At 47.1% G+C, this 18,512-nt stretch overlaps 3 protein-coding genes across 4 annotated transcripts; 1 reads left to right on the top strand and 2 right to left on the bottom strand.

The window, feature by feature from the left end:
- Positions 1-1,706: 1,706 nt before the first annotated feature.
- Positions 1,707-5,199, bottom strand: LOC133471200 (uncharacterized). The gene is made up of 6 exons (XM_061760508.1): positions 5,039-5,199; positions 4,367-4,512; positions 3,635-3,699; positions 3,376-3,543; positions 1,852-1,950; positions 1,707-1,783 (listed from the first exon to the last, which is right to left on the bottom strand). The coding sequence occupies exons 1-6, from the start codon at positions 5,156-5,158 to the stop codon at positions 1,746-1,748; spliced, it is 636 nt and encodes a 211-aa protein (XP_061616492.1). The 5' UTR covers positions 5,159-5,199; the 3' UTR covers positions 1,707-1,745.
- A 1,876-nt stretch (positions 5,200-7,075) lies between these two features.
- On the bottom strand, positions 7,076-8,963 carry LOC133470708 (cortexin-3-like). The gene is made up of 2 exons (XM_061759387.1): positions 8,267-8,963; positions 7,076-7,514 (listed from the first exon to the last, which is right to left on the bottom strand). Exons 1-2 carry the CDS (start codon positions 8,359-8,361, stop codon positions 7,259-7,261), a joined length of 351 nt encoding a protein of 116 aa, XP_061615371.1. The 5' UTR covers positions 8,362-8,963; the 3' UTR covers positions 7,076-7,258.
- A 670-nt stretch (positions 8,964-9,633) lies between these two features.
- ube2g2 (ubiquitin-conjugating enzyme E2G 2 (UBC7 homolog, yeast)) lies at positions 9,634-18,465 on the top strand. Of its 2 annotated transcripts, XM_061759384.1 has the most exons (6): positions 9,636-9,781; positions 10,091-10,126; positions 11,796-11,841; positions 13,523-13,641; positions 15,118-15,258; positions 17,686-18,465. In XM_061759384.1, the coding sequence occupies exons 1-6, from the start codon at positions 9,739-9,741 to the stop codon at positions 17,796-17,798; spliced, it is 498 nt and encodes a 165-aa protein (XP_061615368.1). In that variant the 5' UTR covers positions 9,636-9,738; the 3' UTR covers positions 17,799-18,465. The 2 variants fall into 2 exon arrangements, with proteins under 2 accessions (XP_061615370.1, XP_061615368.1); XM_061759386.1 differs by lacking the exon at positions 11,796-11,841 and having other exon boundaries at positions 9,634-9,781.
- Positions 18,466-18,512: the final 47 nt, after the last annotated feature.

Here is an 18,512-nt window from a genome sequence, read left to right as displayed (position 1 = left end):
TAAAATTGTAATTCAGCTGTTAGTAAACTGCTATTAAAGTGTTACAAAGATCTTATTATGCATCGATAAAATAGGGATTAAGAGTGTATATAAGCGTTATAAAGCTGTAATTAAGCTGTTATGAAACCTATGCAACAACATAGAATAGGAATGTTAAGGTTCATGCACTCTTTGCAATCGCGTGTAATGTGTGTTTTTTTTTTTTATGTATTGTGTTTCCTACACAATAACGACGATGACTGTGAACGTTAGTAGAATACGCGTAACCGCGCGGTGTAATTGTGTCGTGGACCTGCCCGAACGCCAATCGGCACGAATATTTTGACACCGACCTGAAAACGGAGTCAAAAAACATTCGGAAGACATTCTCAAAGTTCCCTATAGCGGAATGTGACAAATCACTGAATTCAATGTTCAAAGTGTGCATAATGCGACCGTTGCTGCAACCTTTTTTTGAAATACTTTTGTCAGCTACAGTTAAGTTGCATTGAACTTTGAACTATCATACATTTGCATTGAATTCTTTACAGCTGTTTGTTTTCAAGCATTTTTGGGGTAACATTTTATTGAAGCTTTTTTTTTCCCAATACATTTGAACTATTTTATTGAAGGTTTTTTTTTCCAATACATTTGAACTATTTTATTGAAGGTTTTTTTTTTTCAATACATTTGAACTATTTTATTGAATTTTTTTTTTTTCCCCAATACATTGGAACTATTTTATTGAATTTTTTTTTTCCCCCAATACATTGGAACTATTTTATTGAATTTTTTTTTTTCCCCAATACATTTGAACTATTTTATTGCATTTTTTTTTCCCCCAATACATTTGAACTAGGGCTGTAACGATTCATTCACCGGTGTGACTGTGAAATCAAATCGTGCAGACTGGAGAGTTCCTGTCATTTCTTAGAAGGGAATCGGGTTAAATTAATTATGGTAATTAAATATAATGAGGCGGCACGGTGGATGACTGGTTAGAGCGTCAGCCTCACAGTTGTGAGGACCGGGGTTCAATCCCCGGTCCTCACAGCTGTGTGGAGTTTGCGTGGCTTTTCTCCTCCCGCATCCCGGAAACATGCGCGCTCGGTTCATTGAAGACTCTAAATTGCCCGTAGGTGTGAATGTGAGTGCGAATGGTTGATTGTTTGCACGTGTCCTGCGATTGGCCGGCGACCGCTTCAGGGCGTGCCCCGCCTCTCGCCCGAAGATAGGCGGGATGGGCTCCGGCACGCCCGCGACCCGCGTGAGGAGAAGCAATCGCAGGGCACATCGAAACAAACAACCCTTCCCACCTACGGGCAATTTAGAGTGTTCAATGAACCGAGCGCGCATGTTTCCGGGATGCGGGAGGTAGAAAAGCCACGCCGGCACGGGGAGAACGTGCAAACTCCACACGGGCGAGGCGGGATTTGAACCCGCCACCTCACAGCTGTGAGGCAGACATGCCAATCAGTCGGCCACCGTGCCACCTGATCTAAAATGACGTATTCATTAGTTTTTATTAAACTAAGTAAAGTAATCGACGAACGGATGACCTTATGAAAGGGCTTAAATGGCTTTATTTCGTCCGAGCGTCGAACTTGCCAAGCGGGGATCCAAACGGATGGATGGTTTGGATGGGAATCGTTCTTGAAATCTTTTCCTATTTGAAGTCTGCACGCTTGTTGCCCGAGTACAAGAAATGTGAGCCAGAGGCAGTGGGAGACGTTTGTCCTCGATGACAACTTTATTGAGCGCCGGCTTCAGTTGATCATGACGACTTTGTGTCCGTCGCAGAAGTCTGCGGGAGCAAAAACACATGATTGTCCCGACCCGCACCGTCGCGAGGTCTCGCGCTGCGGCCCAAACCTTTTTCGGGGTCCATCGTGAAGTCGGGTTCTCCGGAGAAGCCCAAGCAGCCGGCCTGCTTCTTGAACCGTTCCATGTCCGAGTCCCTCACGTCGTTTCCTTTGAGACACGATTCACATTCGATATCGTTATGCAACCGCTTTTGGGGTTGATCTGCCGATATTAGCCCTTTTCAAACTGGCAAAGAGCAGACGATTTTAGATATATACGTTTTTTTATATATTTGTTATTTTATAACATGGATTCTTTTTTACACATTACAACATGAAACAAAGAAAAGGTCAAAAGAAAAGAAAAGAGTCAAATGCGCTGCCTTCACATCTTTATGGTTGTACGCATTATGCTAACAAAAAAGAAGTGATTTTATTCATTATATAGTTTTTCAATGCAATGAATCGGTTATTTGAAATGTACTCTGTCTGCCAAATATTGGAATCGGCCTCAAAAAGGTCCCTGTCGTTCGTGCCCCGCTGCGTACCTTCACTCGTTTCTTTCATTTGAATACACGACGAGTGTAAGACAACAATAGTTGCTGTTTGTTTTCAAATATCAATCGCTTCCAAAATCGCAACTAACGATGCTAACTGCTAGCCTGTCAATGGCGTTTTCCATTTTGTGTTAGCAGTAAGCTAGTGGGAGCCAAAGTTGTTTGTTTGTTTGAAACACACAAAGTGTAATTGTCTTTGTTTAATTTTGGAGTAAACTTCAGCTGGGAATGTCAAGAAACCGTTTTGGAACATTGTTCACTTTTTGCCTAACCGCCGCATATTGTCAAGTCGGTCGTGTTGAGTTCACAGCCGCCGTGCAGCGCTCGTATCTCAAGCGCGTTGTATGAAAAGCCGTGCTTGAGCAATCCCCCCGCCCCCGCCCCGCCTTTTGGCCACACCTTCCAGAGGCTGGATTATCTGACCTTGTTGCAAAGACAATAAACTGCTCAAGTCACTTTGCCTTCAGGTATTCAGAATGTTTGAACAGCTGGACACAGAATGCACCAACCATGTCACGTTACCATCCATCCATCCATCCATCCATTTTCTGAGCCGCTTCTCCTCAGCAGGTGTCGCGGGTTGTGCTGGAGCCTATCCCAGCTATCTTCGGGCACACCCTGAACCGGTTGCCAGCCAATCGCAGGGCACATAGAAACAAACAACCATTGGCACTCACATTCACACCTACGGGCAATTTAGAGTCTTCAATGAACCTGCCGTGCGTGTTTTTTGGCATGTGGGAGGAAAGCGGAGTGCCCGGAGAAAAGCCACGCAGGCAAACTCCACACGGGCGGGGCCGGGGATTGGGACCCCTGTGAGGCAGACGCTCTAACCGGTCTCCCGCCGTGCCGCCACGTCACTAGCTGTACCGAATATTCTGGATGCAAATAGGAGACGTGCAGCCAATCACGGGGCACATACTGACAAACAAGCGTTCACATTTACGGATCATTTCGTTTCTTCGGTAAAGCTAACATGCTAACGTGTATTTGGAATGCGGAAGGATCTTCTCCAGAAAAGCGTTTCGGTTCCTCACCGAAGAGGTAGATGGCGCGGATGCCGATCTCGTCGTTAACGGCGCCGTCTATGTGGAGGTTGAAAGCCTCCAGGAAGGTCTTGAGGTTGCGAGCTGTGCTGTTGATGCTCAGAACTTGGCAGCCTTCGCACGTCGGCAGCAGGTGGAACCGCGACGAAATGTCTTGTACTAAGGACGACAAAGAGCCGCGGTCACCGCGGTCAAGGGCGGGCAGAAGGCGCCGGAGACGGCGGCGTGTTAAACTACAAAGATGCCTGACTTTTGGCGGACGCCACATTGCCGTCGATGGAGACGTTGAGCCTGGTGCCGTAGCAGGTGCCGTTCCTGGAAAAGAAAACCCACCTTGACGCTCGTGCGCATAAAAGTGTCGTAAATAAGTTGTAAGAAGGAGCTGCAAAAAAAGGGGCAAAGTCTTGGAAGAGTTGTCCAAAATCCGTCCGAGATTGGTCCAGGGTGTATGGGAGTCAGCTGAGATAGACTCCGCACACAAAACGGATACACGGATGGATCGGCGGTCGTAAAAGAGGATGAAAACGCTCGTCGACGTGTAGAAAAGTCATAAAGGGGTTGCCCAAAACGGCGTGAAAGGTATCATCGAGAATCAATCAAGTCTTGTGTACGAGTTGTAAACATCTCATAAAAGAGTTCTCAAATTATTATGAGAGAATCTTTAAAAAGGGTCGCAAAAAGGCACAGTCATTTCAAAAAGTACAAAAAAAAAGACAAAAAGTTGTGCAACTGTCATCCAATCCTAAAAGAGTTGCAAAAGTCCTTTACAACACTTTTACGTGCTCAAAAGAATCACGAAAGAATCAGAAAGAACATGCAGAAAAAGAGTCGTTCAAGGCAGGAAAAGAGTCGGAAAAGAGTGACATTGTCATCAAAGAATCGTTAAAGAGTCGGAAAATGGTGGCAAAAATGCCAAAGGAGTCATAAGGGTGTTTGATAACATTGTGTGGGTGTGCGTTTGTGCGTGTTAGTGCGCACTCACATCAGCATCTCCTCGTAGAGGAGCATGTCTTTGTCGTTGTGGGTGGCGGCGCTCAAGTTGACACGAGTGCTTTCGGTGACTCGGAGGATGGCGTTGTAGACGCTGCTGTCGGTGAAGCCCGAGATGAACTTCCGCTGGCCCGACAACTGCCAATGTCACCCGCACAAAGCGACCATTTGTTGAAAACACTCTGTTTTTTGCGCTTGATCAAACTTGACGTCAGAAAAGTCGATAGATCGGTGGCATATCTGCAGCGCAACTCGATGAAATCGTTGTCAAATTGTGGAACGAGTCGTAAAAGTGTCACAAAAGAGTCGTACAAAAAGTCGTGGAAGTGTTGTAAAATTATCATGAAAGAATCTTTCAGGAATGTCGTGAAAGAGTCGTTAAAGAGTCGTAAGTATTGCAAACGCGTTTGCAGCAGTCCTAAAAGAGTGGGAAAAGGGTTGAAATCAATTTATTCAAAGTGTCATAACGATGTGTGTGCTTGACAGTTTGTCCCGGCAAATAAACGGCTGGAAGTTGATCGTAGCTTCTGCCACCTAGTGGACGAACGTGTAATTGTCACGCCTGTCACGATATGTCGCCATCGTCGATGAATGAACAAGAAAGGATCATTTTTTTGAATCCTCATTTTGCGTCGGAAACGACGGGGCGGCTCGCGGGGCTCACCTGTTGGCGGTCGTCGAGCGGCAGCGGCGCGACCAATGGCGCGCATTCGTCGGGCGTCGGCACGGCGACTGCGCCGGCGCACGCCAGCGCAAACAGGAAGTGGAGGCACGCAGCTTTCATGGCGACCGAAGACGAGTGGAGCGAAGAGCGCCGAGGACCTGGACGCCTTTATACCGCCGGGCCCTTCTTGTCACGTGACCTTTGACCTTTGCCAATCAGTCGCGCGCGCTTTTGGTGACGTTGACCAACGTTGGTCAACGTTTAGTAGCACCGCAGCCCTCATATTGACTTGCATTTGCTCCGAAAGTTGCGTCGAGACTACTTTGTGACACGTTATGACACGTTGTGACTCTTACGAATCTTTGATGACACTTTTCCACCTTTTTCTTTGCGAAGGCTTTTGAAGATTCCTTTGTAATCATTTTCCAAAGACACTTTAACCAGTCTTTTCTGATAGTTTTTTCACATTTTTACAAATATTTTACGATTCTTTTGGGACTCACACTTTTGCAACACTTTGACGTTAACGTTCACATAAGCAATATTGCTCATATTGAGACATACTTGGTGACATTTGTGAACACAGTAATATTAAGTAGCATTTTATAATATTTGTTAACATTGAGCAATGTTTGTTTCCATTCACGAACATTTTCGGGTCAATAGAGAACATTTGCTCATTTGATGAGTTTGTGTGTGTGTGTGTGTGTGTGTGTGTGTGGGCGGGGTCACCGGGTCTTTGTTTGCCGGGCTCAATGAACCCCCCCGGCGGCCCCCGGCAACCCCGCTCATCCGGAGGACTTTCACCCCGATTGCGAAAGACATCGCAGCCTCGACATCTTTTTGAGCGACCGGACGGAGACCAGAAAACACTTCGGGAAAACGTTTATTCGTCATTTTATTGTTATTATTATTATCATCATCATTATTAGTAGCAGTAGTAGATGTAAAGTGTGACTTTGTGGCTATGAATGAGGTGTAACATGCGCACAAACCACACGATAGTTATATATTCCGGACAGCGTACATTCGGGAGCAGACAGTTTCTAGCAAAGGTTTGCTTAACTCTTGACTGAACCACACGCACGTTTCCTCGTTGTTGAGGAGCGCGATCGTGAACACACAAATTCAAATTTCATAGCAGCAATATTCACACATAAAATCCGAATCAAGTACGTCCAAAAAAAACACACAAGGAATTTGTCTCCGGTCGTCGGAGCCGCTCGAGTACGACAACAGACAATTGTCGATTGGCAGAGAACGCTTTGGAGACAGAAAAAAAAACAGTCACTTGTGCAATAAAGTTTTGCTAGTTGTCTACTAATGCCGGTACAAATATATGGATTTATTTCTTTGGGGGACAATTGTGCAAAAGATGCAGAGTCCTCCAGCACTCGGAGCAGTTGGAATGACTCATCTCGCAATAGTCCGGTGCAACGAGCATCGTGCAAAGGGCGAGTAGCGCGATCATCTGGTCAACAACAGATATGCAAACAGGGCAGCGAGCGCACGACTAACGTATCATCGGCCCCGCGCAAACGCGACAACAAACTCAATGGAAATGTGCAATTGAGCGTTTTGTTTTGTACGCCCGCTAAACGGCTGTCAAAACGCTTTTAAATGGATTCGAATGGATTGCGTTGGGTAGACCGACGGGCAGCCAATGAAATGACGGCACGATGAAAGTCACCGTGGCGAGCGGAGGCGGAGACCGGCCGACAAATCACAAGCCTGCATTGATTGAGCAAACAAAATCGCAGACAAAGTTGGATGAGTCAGATAAAAACAAAGGGAGACGTAAGCCGTGCGATTGGCACTGGTTCAAAGGTCGCGGGGCAAGAGCTCAAGAGTTGGCCAACATTAAAGTGAACCCGGAGAGGGAGAGTCATTCGCTGCAGTTCATTTTTCAGAACCGTTTCAAAATCGTCCTACCGCGGCAATTCACAGCTTGACAACCAGCGTGTTGATCGGGGCGCCGTGCCGGCGTGGCCGCTTTAGAGCGCCTCGTTGTCGGCCTTGAGTGCGCGCGCGTCACAGAGAGAAGGTGGGAGTGCGAGGGGAAAAAAGATCATGTTGCATGTGACAGTCGGCTTATGTTCTTCTCCTCCTCACTCAGTCCAGTCCGAAACGGGCAGGTGGCGCTGCCAGGTCGAGGCCTCTCTCGCCACTTCCTCTCCGGCCGCCTCCTCCCGCGGCGCCACGCCCCTCTCAGGCCGCCTGTCAGGAGACGATGCGGTAGTCGAAGGCGTCCTTCTCCGTGCAGTCGGTCCAGTTGGAGGCCGGCATGCTGCGGTACGGGTCCAAAAGTATCCGGAAGCAGCGCACCATCAGCAGGCCGAGGAAGAACAAGAGGACGAGGACCAAGACCAAGGCGGCACGCTGCTCCGGGGTGAGGAGGGAGGAAGACCGAGAGTCCGGCTCCGGCGACGCCGCGCTGCCGTAGAGTTGCTCCGTCATGTGGGCCGCGAGGACGAGTCTGGAAACAAAAGTTGACGTGAGCAACAAAACGGGAAAAAGACAACGGATCGCGGTCGGACTCACTGATCCAAAAATAAGACAACTTCAAGCGGCTAAAATTAGTTTGACGGCTCGTCAGAGCGCCGCCAAGTTGCTGCTCGCCGCCACTCGGGACTTAAGACATCGCGTGCCGCGCGTCATCTGGCACCTGACGCAAGTCGCATAATACACATAGCATGTAACGAGACATGCCACACGGCACAAATCACATGGCATATGTCACACATATTCCTTGTGTGTTTTAACGTACTTGGCCAATAACGACGATTCCGATTCTGGGATGAAACACACATGTCACATGTCACATGAGCCAGAACATGCCGCGCGTCACCGGGCGCATAATACACATCACGTGGCACCTCACGGGCGTCAGATGTCGAACGTGTCACATTGCATGGGATGCCACGTGTCACACGACACCTCACGTGCGACGCGTCGCCAGGCACAAACACATCACGTGCCACGCGTCACATACATGCCACGCCTCGCGTAATGCACATCGCAGGTCGCACGTCCCGTGTCACAAATCACATGACGTGTCACGAGTCATGTGACACATCACGACTCGTGTCACGAGTCACGTGACGCACATAGCATGCCGACATGACACACGTCACCTGACACATCTTTCGACACGTCATAAGTGACGTGACGTGACGTATCCGACGCGTTTGCGACGTGCACGCGACACGTACGTGCGATGCGACTCACCTGTCGGCTGAGCGTGTTCGCGTCAAGAGCAGACGAGCGTGCGCGAGGAAAACTTCTCTCCTTCCCGTGTTCTTGCGTTCTTTCTTTCTCTCCATCCTTTGGCTGCCTCTGCGAGAGGGGCGGGGCCCAAGAGCAGAAACTGCTCAGAAGATCTGGGTGGTGGGATGGCAGGTTTGGTTTTGAGATCGGCACAGCTTTTGGGCTGAAGATAAAGATTAGGGGGTGGACCCGCCGATGAGGACGGAGAGAAAGCTGGAAGGCAGACAAGATTCGGCACCTCACACTCCAACACAGTACAGTGCAACCTCGATTTAACGGACCCCGATTTCAAAGACGGCAGAAAATAGTGTCCGGTTGAAACTCCTAATCACTCCTTTTATGCACCCGTGAGGTAAGTTTGGATAAACTTTTGAAACATTTGAAAACTTCCATCCATCCATCTTCTTTAGCGCTTCTCCTCGCTCGGGCGCCCATCCCAGCTATCATCGGGCAGGAGGCGGGGTCCGCCCTGAACTGGTCGCCAGCCAATCGCAGGGCACATACAAACAAACAACCAGTCGCACTCACAGTCACACCTACGGGCAATTTAGAGTCTCCAATGAATGCATGTTTTGGGGATTTGGGACCCCGGTCCTCAGAACTGTGAGGCTGACGCTCTAAACAGTCGTCCACCGTGCCGCCTGTTTTTAATCTTTATTTACAATCATTTTGTACTCTATTGGATGCTTTTAGATCATGAAAAAAGTACCAGACAATCATTTTCGACCGTACTGAACTGTGTTTTTCGGTCCAGGAAAAGGGCGCTTCAATTGGATTTGACGGACAGGCCCCTCCCCCTATTAGTCCGTTCAATATTTGCGCTATGAACAGCGTACGTGTTGCGGTAGGTAGTAGAAAGCCTGCGTCCCGATCGTGAGACAAGATGACGCAGTCCATGGAGCGAACGCCACTGACGTTCAACTTGAGACAGACGCGTGCTGACTCAGCATCACTCACAGCACGTTACTGAGTTGGACATCTGGAAGTCAAGGATTAGGATTAGGATTCTTAGTCTTGTTCTTGTTGTTTTATTGGTTGAGGTGTCACAAAAGCAACAAATATGAGCGTCTAAATCAGACAAAAAGCTCCTTTTCTCCACTTTTTGGTCAGAATCTGGTGTTTTGGGGGAAACCAAGCCATGCTGATTACTAAAGAAAAGAAAAAGCGAGAAACAAACGTTCTCGTCTGCCTTTTGGTTGGCTCTTGTGCTACTTATACTTATATTATTACACAATATTTTGGGGATCTCGCAAGATCAAAACAAAACCAAACGATGGGGAACGGCAGCCAGTCAACGGGTTAGTCAAGTACGAAAGAAGAAGTCAATGTTTTTGTGGGCGAATTTACAGTCGGATAGACACACGCACAGCGCGCATGCGCGCGCGTGTGGTTGCTCGGTTGTTGCGTGGACGGCGGCGGCGGCGGCGGCGGCGATGGCGGGCACCGCGTTGAAGAGACTCATGGCCGAATACAAACGTGAGCTCGCCAGCACCCACATCTTCGACGACTATTTGAAGAACAACAACAACAACAACACTCTTCGACTTTTGTCAAGCGTTCGTACACGGGCGCGCAGCTTCCAGAATGTTCAACAAAGTGGAGCGTTTGCCTGCTACTCGCGCGTTTTGGTGTTTGTTACACGCGTTTACTTTTCGCCGCACAAGGATGAATGAATAAATTAGCCTTGTGATTGTTTTGAGCTAAATGCTTATGCGTTAGCATGTTCGCTAGCTTGTCGAGCAGACCGGAAGTAACGTGTGCGCGCATGCGTGTGTTTCCTTGCAGAGCTCACCCTCAACCCGCCCGAAGGAATCGTGGCAGGTACGTCCTTCAGGTTCTTGTCCATCAAATAAATGCCCCTAACCTTCGGCGAGTAGCAAAAGACTGATAGGAACTGACGGCACCCAAAACAGTTGATGCTGTAGTCGCTCGATGCCACAAGATGGCGCCAAAGCGACACACGACGCTCCTGAACTCATTTAAACATACCGGGGGGATTCAAAAGTAACTCCCTATTTTTAAGTACTTGTCATTTATTTCTGAGCTATAATTCTTTTAAGAAATGAACATGAGAAGAAAGTGTATTGCATGGATTTTTATTTATGGGCGCCAGCATTAGCCAGCAGTTTCTCAAGCCGCCTGGCGACCGCATTCACTGATTTCACAAGGAACTCTTCTGGGATGGAAGACATAACTTCTCGTATTCCCCCTTCAAGTTCTTCCAATGTCGTTGGTTTGGTAGAATAGACTTGCTCCTTTAATCATGGAACATACAAATATGAATAAATTCTAAGTATTTTAAAATAGGGAGTTCCTTGGTTCCAAAATGTAATTCATATAGACAGATCTTTTAAAGACGATTCCAGTGATATCATTTTGCTGTGGTAAATCTTTTTAAAGTTGTTAAAGTAATGCAGATGTACCAATTTCTAGCCAACACCTCAAGAGAAATTCAATAGATGTCAAAATTTGGGTTGAATCCGAGTTTCAAATTTTCATAACTTTCGTCATCTTGATCCAATTTTCAAAAGGTTTGTATCATTGGATAGTTGCTAAACAGACACAGAAAGCATATAAAAACGATGTGAATTATTTTGTATTAATGAATTCCAAACTAGGCGACTGGTTAGAGCGTCTGCCTCACAGTTCTGAGGACCGGGGTTCGATCCCCGGCCCCGCCTGTGTGGAGTTTGCATGTGCTCCCCGTGCCCGCGTGGCTTTTCTCCGGGCACTCCGCTTTCCTCCCACATCCCCAAAACATGCATTCATTGGAGACTCGAAATTGCCCGTAGGTGTGAATGTGAGTGCCAATGGTTGTTTGCTTGTATGTGCCCTGCGATTGGCCGGCGACCGGTTCAGGGTGTACCCCGCCTCCTGCCCGATGACAGCTGGGATAGGCTCCGGCACGCGCGAGGAGAAGCGGCTCGGAAAATGGATGGATGGTTTACGGTTTGATATTTTGGAGGGGCGTTTGTCAACTATCAGTTGGGGAAATGTTGCCCGAGAATTGCAGCGCATGTGCTATAGAGAAATGTGGAGGTTGTGATTAAGATGAGGACTCGTGTTGCGCGTCATCAGTGGTGCTGTTTAATACTAAAGTGAATAAAGCCAGCGCAGCAAAACACGAAAAACATGGCTTCCATCGCTACTGAATTATTCGCCTAACAGCTGACCTAATTGCTGTTTTTGTACTCAGGCCAAAGCACTAAAATTCTTACTTTTGGGGCATCTTGGTGCCAAGGAACTACGTTGAGGTGAATTAAGCAATTTCATTTCAGCAAAAAATAGTGCTTTGCCCGCATCTACTGTATTGCCAATTGTTGTGTTTGGGGGGGTGTCGATTACTCACCGATGGTCGCTGTTGACCCCCGCCAGTAGGGGGAGCGCTATTCTTCTTTACATGAACTCCATTTCTGCATCGTTAAACGAAGACTTGTTTACATGAAGTATATATTTGTATGTACACATGAAGTGACTGCGTGTATTGCAGGTCCTGCCAATGAGGAGAACTTTTTTGAATGGGAGGCGCTCATCATGTGAGTTTCGGCTCCATTCGAAACATTTACATTCAGCCGTGCCTTGAGATGCGAGTTTGCCCGTCGGACGCTTAGTTATTTATTTACTTTGCTTTGATTTGAGAGCGCAGACATACGAGCGCTGTACGGTGGCTGTCAACTGGACTCGACTCACTTGGCAATAAGCGGCCGTTTGGCAAATGTCCTCAAGCTGTTTGTTGTCACTCCCAGCTGCAGTTTACTCGAAAACTGCAACACCTTGTACAGGGTATTGCAAAGAAACTATGTTGTCTTTTACGAACGGGCCGCTAGCTATCATGGAAAATCCCGTTTACATGCTAATAGTTAGCATTGATAGTCACAGGTTTAGAAGCAATGCATATTTGAACACAAACGGTGAAGCAACATGTAGACAGATAACGATCCACACAGGCATATAGTCTTTATCCTCTGGAAAGAACAACTAATATTACAGCAACGTACTGAGTCGTCGTAGAAGGAGTGTACTCTTCTTCGTTTGTGTCTGCTTGACTGTATTATACAACGCTACCTCCTGGTGGCCAAGGCGGGCACACCAGAAGGAGCCGCACAGTGAATTAATGTAATTTCTCGTGTCATTTCTTTGCGCACCCCCAAAGTTGACCTCAAAATTCTGGAAAACCCTTCTACCGATGTATAATGCATTTTTACAATGCTTGATTTTGCTTCTACCCATATGATGAAAACAAAGTATTATCTGTATTTTGTTAGTTTTTTTTCAAAGAATGATTCTGAAGTTAAGCACTTTATTTGAACACATAATACTTTCTTTTTATTTACTTGCTCTTACTTTGAAATTCACAGCCCAACTTTTATTTAGTAAATGAGAACACACAAATTTGTGCTCATATGTTTGATTATCCAGGCAGAATTTGTAAGATGTGTAAAATTCTTTTAAGAAAACATGAAGGGCCAGGCGAAAGACATTTCATTTCAAATTAACTGTCAAGCATTTCAGAAAAGCATTATCATTAAACAAAACGTAACCATAAAGAAATTAATGATGGTTCTTGTTCAGTCATCAGTCGTATTTAAAAAAAAAACAAAAAAAAAAAAACAATATTTCACGAATTCTGCTCGGTTATATAAACTTATGAGCACAATTGTACCTATATGCAGTCATATGTACCCCTGTCATATTGGAACGAAAGTGTCGGCTCCACCTTTTTCATAACCTCTAGGTGGCATCCTAGAATGAAAGTGTACAACTTTTTCATAACCTATAGGGGGCGGCATACATTTATAAAATTTGAGTCTTTTTCATTTTCTCCTATACCTATGTATAATGCGCACTATTGACTGTTGACCATTTTTGGGGTTAAAAAATGAGCATTATACACGAGAAATTACGGTAAATCGTGATGCACAAAATGTTTATCTGTAATTATGTTTTTACTGTCTTTTTATAAAGAACGTTATTAATGGGTTCTCCTGTTCCTTAATAATAATAATAATAAAAAAAAAATTTGGGGGGGGGGGATGGAATGGCTGAATGGCCTTTCCATTGCTTTCAATGGGGAAAGATGATTTAAGTGTTTGGAGAAGGAATTCAACTTGTGTCTCAAGGCACCGGTGTTTTCCATTGATGGCGTGAGAGAAGCGAAGTGGCGGAACGCGGCGTGCGGCTCGCAAAGTCGATGTCTTGTTGTGTTTGTGTCGTCAGGGGGCCGCAGGACACGTGCTTCGAAGGCGGCGTCTTCCCGGCCGTCCTCACCTTCCCCTCCGATTATCCTCTCAGCCCCCCCAAGATGAGATTCACCTGCGACATGTTTCACCCCAACAGTAGGTCCTCTTTGGTGAATGAGGTCAAATGAGCTTCTTTTTTTTAAATTTCTGCTTCCAGGTTAAAGAGAAACATTTTTATGGACGCTATTAAAGGGGGGTTAAACCCCCTAAAATGTTCTTTTCTTTCATCTATACCAGAGTTCAGCAACGTGGTACCCGTGGGCACCAAGTAGCCTCCAATGACCCCATGAGGAGCCCGTATCCCTTTTATAAATATAGTAGCTCACTCGTTTTGGGACCTTGTGATTATCTAGGAAGCTTGTAAAAGTAATCATTTGAAAATGTACACACTGGCAGGGATTTATAGTAATGCAGTGATGCATGTTCATTTTTCATGAACAAATTCTTCAAAAATGAGAAATTATTCAAAATAACATTAAAGGTGCTGTCATTTGAGCAAATTGATTTCCGATGTGCGTATCAACCTGGTAGCGCTTCACATGAATCACTACCCAAGAAGTAGCTCTGTTTCAAAAAGGTGGGGGACCCCCGATGGAATCTGTGTGCCCCCACTCGTCGAAACGTGGCATTCTGATTTCATTTGGGTACGTTTGGAAATTCAATCTGACGCTCTCAGAGAGGCCGAGCGCGCGCTCCCTTTTCTATGAATTTACGAGCGCCATACATCGGTGCGTCCACCGTATTCAACGTGTCAGTTCTGCCTGTCGACGTCTCGGCCCGCCTGACGCAGCGGCACGCCCAGAGCGCGGCGCTCGGAACGACCCAACGGCCCGCTCCGACGACCCTCTGAGTTTCCGAACGTTCCGGAGTGTAGAGAGTGCGCTTGGAGTACTATTTCTTCATTCGCACGAGTCTGTAGCAAAGAAGTCGCTCGCACTTTCGAAAAGGGTGAAGAATACAACGTCACTCCCACTCGTGTCGTATTGTGCAGTTCTTGTTTTATCATCAAACAATACCACATAAACAATGACAATCAGTTCATAAAGAGTATTTAAAAAAGGATTTTGTAATTAACTTGAATGCATTTTTTTCCTTCGATTAATCGATGGAATAATAGATAGAACAATTGATTCTAATAATATTCGCTAGTGACCGCCCGGGACAACTCCCCCAAAAAGGGAAAAGTCCGAAATTGTGACATTTCTACGAAGTGTTGTGCGTTGTTCCTAGCTAGATGACGGCACTCCACGCCAGGCTTAGACTCATTTGCAAATGACCGAAGTTCATTTCATTTCTAGCCGTCTCCTCAGCTCGTTAAGCCAGCGGCTCAGTCATCGTGTCCCTTTCCACCGCGGCTGTTTTCCAGGGCTCAATTTACCAAATGTCAATCCCACTCCAAAAATTCCTCTGTTGGGTCACTTTACCTCGGGTAAGGTCTTGCAGCAAATCATCTTGCAGCACTTTTCCGTGGCTCTGCCTTGTGCAGTTTTTGTTCACTTGTGGTGCCGTTGTCGAAGGCCACGCGGAAGGTTGTGTGATGTGATTCAGTGCTTTTGCCCCGCCCCCCAATAGTCTACCCCGACGGCCGCGTGTGCATCTCCATCCTGCACGCGCCCGGTGACGACCCGATGGGTTACGAGAGCAGCGCCGAGAGGTGGAGTCCGGTCCAGAGCGTCGAGAAGATCCTGCTGTCCGTGGTTAGCATGCTAGCAGGTAGCTTCGCCTCACTATATATATATATATATATATATATATAATATATATACACACACACGTACAAATAGACGCCGCCTTGGCGCCTAATCATACGTAGACGTTGCCACCATATTGAATGTGTCAAAGTGGTGCAATGTGTGAAGGTAACATGCCTCATTCATTCGTTTGCTGCTTGAGATATCGCAAATATTTTGCACTCAAAGCCAGATTTTGTGGGATTCACTTTTGACAATATGATGCGATCGTTACGACAATAGAATTTGCCGACTTTGTGGCCTGTAAAATCAAGTCTTGCGTGTGCTTAATACGGTGAATTCTCAGCCTCCAAAGAACGGCAGCCTTTCCTACGAAACTCAACTGTCCCTAAGTAATGACTCTGTTTTTGTTGTTGTTTGCGCAGCTAACTATTCTGACGCCTATGTAGGTTAGCAAAAAGATCAAAGGCTGGACTCGTAATCATCGACATTCTCAGTAGTTCAGCCATCCATCCATCCATCCATCCATCCATCCATTTTCTTCCACTTATCCAAGGTCAGGTCGCAGGGGCAGTAGCTTTAGCCGGGACGCCCAGACTTTTCCCTCCCCAGCCACTTCGTCCAGCTCTTCCGGGGCGATCCCGAGGCGTTCCCAGGCCAGCCGGGAGACGGAATGTGTCCAGCGTGTCCTGGGTCGTCTCCGGGGTCTCCACCCGGTGGGACGTGCCCGTGACGCCTCACCGGGCAGGCGTCCGGGAGGCATCCAAAACAGATGCCCGAGCCACCTCATCTGGCTCCTCGATGTGGAGGTGTAGCGGCTCTACTTCTTCTCACCCTATCGCTGAGGGAGAGCCCGGACACCCTGTCGAGGAAACTCATTTCGGCCGCTCGTCTCCGGGATCTTGTTCTTTCGGTCCCGACTCACAGCTCGTGACCGTAGGTGAGGGTAGGAACATAGATTGACCGGGAAATTGAGAGCTTCGCCTTTCGATTCAGCTCCTTCTTCACCGCAACGGACCGATACAGAGTCCGCGTCGCTGCACCGATCCGTCTGTCGATCTCCCGTTCCGTTCTTCCCTCACTCGTGAACAAGACCCCGAGATACTTGAACTCCTCCACTTGGGGCGGGATCTCATCCCCGACCCGGAGAGGGCACGCCACCCTTTTCCGACTGAGGACCACGGTCTCAGATTCGGAGGTGCCGATTCTCATCCCCGCCGCTTCACACCGCTCCGGTGAGAGTTGGAGATCACGGCTTGAAGAAGCCAGTAGAACCACATCATCTGCAAAAAGCAGAGATGCAATACTGAGGCCAACAGCCTTGGCTGCGCCTAGAAATTCGCTCCATAAAAGTTATGAACAGAATCGGTAACGAAGGGCAGCTTCGTTGGGAGTCCAACCCTCACCGGAAACGAGTCCGACTTCCTGCCGGCAGTGCGGACTGAACTCTGACACTGGTCGTACGGGGAGCGAACAGCCCGTAGCCCATACACCCGAAGGACACGGTCAAACGCCTTCTCCAAGTCCACAAAACACACATGGACTGGTTGGGCCAACTCCCATGCACCGTCGAGGACCCCGCCGAGGGTGTAGAGCCGGTCCGCAGTTCAGTAGTTAAATTGATCGAAATACCAAAACCAGCTAAACGGAAGCGTTCATGCTCTTTATTCGGAAAACCCATGTGTCACATCTACATTTCAGGAGCTTACATATTTATATTTACGATCAACATGACAATATCTCATCAAATTAATAGTATTGCATAAACTGGTAGCTGTAAACTCATGAAAACATCAAGGAAAATGCAGACGACGGTGGCCGTGCTTGTTTCTATACGTTTAGGATCTTCGGTAACTCAGAAGCGAAACCGGTATATTTTCCTTACGTTTTCAGGAGGGTTCACAGCAACCGACGAATATAAATATTAATATTCGAATATTAGACAAAAGTTCAGAATTCCAGCTTTTATTTCATGGTATTTACATTTAGATGTGTTAAACAACTCAGGACAACACATTTTTTCTTTGAAGCCACTGAACTTTTGTCTCATATTCATCTTTTGATCTGAAACCCAGATGTCTTAAGTAAAAAAAAGAAAACCAAAGGAATTAACCTTGCCGTTCCAGTACTTTTGGAGGGGACTGTGCAAGTTGTGACAGGGTTGCACCAAACCGACCTTTTTTTAAAAAGGCAGTTATATGTGTTCCCTAGGTTTTACACTTTGCAAAAATCATCCGACAAGCCAGACGGGACTCACTGCTGGCCTGGTTCTGGCTCGCGGGCCCTCCGTTTGACACCACTGTATTAGTGTGTGGGAGTGAGAGGCATTCCACTTTTTCAGTTGTCACTTTCTGGAATTCAGCTCGTTGAGACGCGTTCGTTTCTGGGGCCTGGCCGTGGCGTCACCATGGAAACTGATCAACTCTCTCCCCCACCCCCTTCCCCCCAGAGCCAAACGACGAAAGCGGCGCTAATGTGGACGCCTCGAAAATGTGGCGGGATGACCGGGATCACTTTTACAAACTGGCTCAGAAGATTGTACGCAAGTCCCTGGGCTTTTAGTGATGATGTCATCGCCCAGCACCGAATGAGTGAGTGAGTGAGTGAGTGTGTGTGTGTGTGTGTGTGTGTGTGTGTACGAGAGCTGCTTTGCCTCGGTCACGTGCTTATGCGCGCTGGGACAATGGCGCCGCGGTGGGGCGCACCACCACGTGTATGGGAGATCACCCCAAGCCACGCCCACAGGGAGTGAAGTCACGTCACGGGGTCTGTACTCCTTACTGCTCATTGGCCGTGTAGGACAATCACGTGACACCACGTCTCCATCCCGGAGCGCCGACGGGAAGTTGTCATGTTGCCGCCAAAGATATTTACTACGGAAAACCGTTTGCGCATGTATTTATCATCCCTGATATTCGGCTTCATGTCCACATTCTCGTACGCAATTCAGCGCACTAGTAGAATGACTGTCTTGTTAGTGATGTTGTACTAGTGCCATTTTAGGCGTCCGAGTACAACTTTAAACTAGATAGCAAGGAGAAATGTTCCAACTGCTTTAAGGCGGCCATCATTTACGCGCGTGTGCGTGCGATAGAGAGAGACATTATTTACTAATAAAACACATTTTTTTGTTCAATTTGTCTTGATTGAAGTTCAAAGCTGACATCCATCGTGACGGCAAGCGACTCTGTTTGACAAAGTTTGTTAAATAAACATCAAACAATGTAAATCCTGTTTGCCTTCTTTTTTGTCAACACTTAAAAATGAAAAGTAGAA

Source organism: Phyllopteryx taeniolatus, chromosome 21, assembly GCF_024500385.1.
Source record: "Phyllopteryx taeniolatus isolate TA_2022b chromosome 21, UOR_Ptae_1.2, whole genome shotgun sequence".
NCBI lineage: Eukaryota > Metazoa > Chordata > Actinopteri > Syngnathiformes > Syngnathidae > Phyllopteryx > Phyllopteryx taeniolatus.
Note: the sequence above shows the minus strand (reverse complement) of the source record. Positions and strands in the feature narration are given on the sequence as shown.

Coding starts and splice junctions, on each gene's coding strand:
- ube2g2 (XM_061759384.1), top strand. CDS start 9,739: ATGGCGGGCACCGCGTTGAAGAGACTCATGGCCGAATACAAAC. Junction 10,127..11,795: donor GCCCGAAGGAATCGTGGCAG/GTACGTCCTTCA, acceptor CGTGTATTGCAG/GTCCTGCCAATGAGGAGAAC. Junction 13,642..15,117: donor CGACATGTTTCACCCCAACA/GTAGGTCCTCTT, acceptor GCCCCCCAATAG/TCTACCCCGACGGCCGCGTG.
- LOC133471200 (XM_061760508.1), bottom strand. CDS start 5,158: ATGAAAGCTGCGTGCCTCCACTTCCTGTTTGCGCTGGCGTGCGCCGGC. Junction 3,544..3,634: donor CAATGTGGCGTCCGCCAAAA/GTCAGGCATCTT, acceptor TGTCGTCCTTAG/TACAAGACATTTCGTCGCGG. Junction 1,951..3,375: donor CCGCGCCATCTACCTCTTCG/GTGAGGAACCGA, acceptor CGTGTCTCAAAG/GAAACGACGTGAGGGACTCG.
- LOC133470708 (XM_061759387.1), bottom strand. CDS start 8,361: ATGGAGAGAAAGAAAGAACGCAAGAACACGGGAAGGAGAGAAGTTTTC. Junction 7,515..8,266: donor CGAACACGCTCAGCCGACAG/GTGAGTCGCATC, acceptor TTTTGTTTCCAG/ACTCGTCCTCGCGGCCCACA.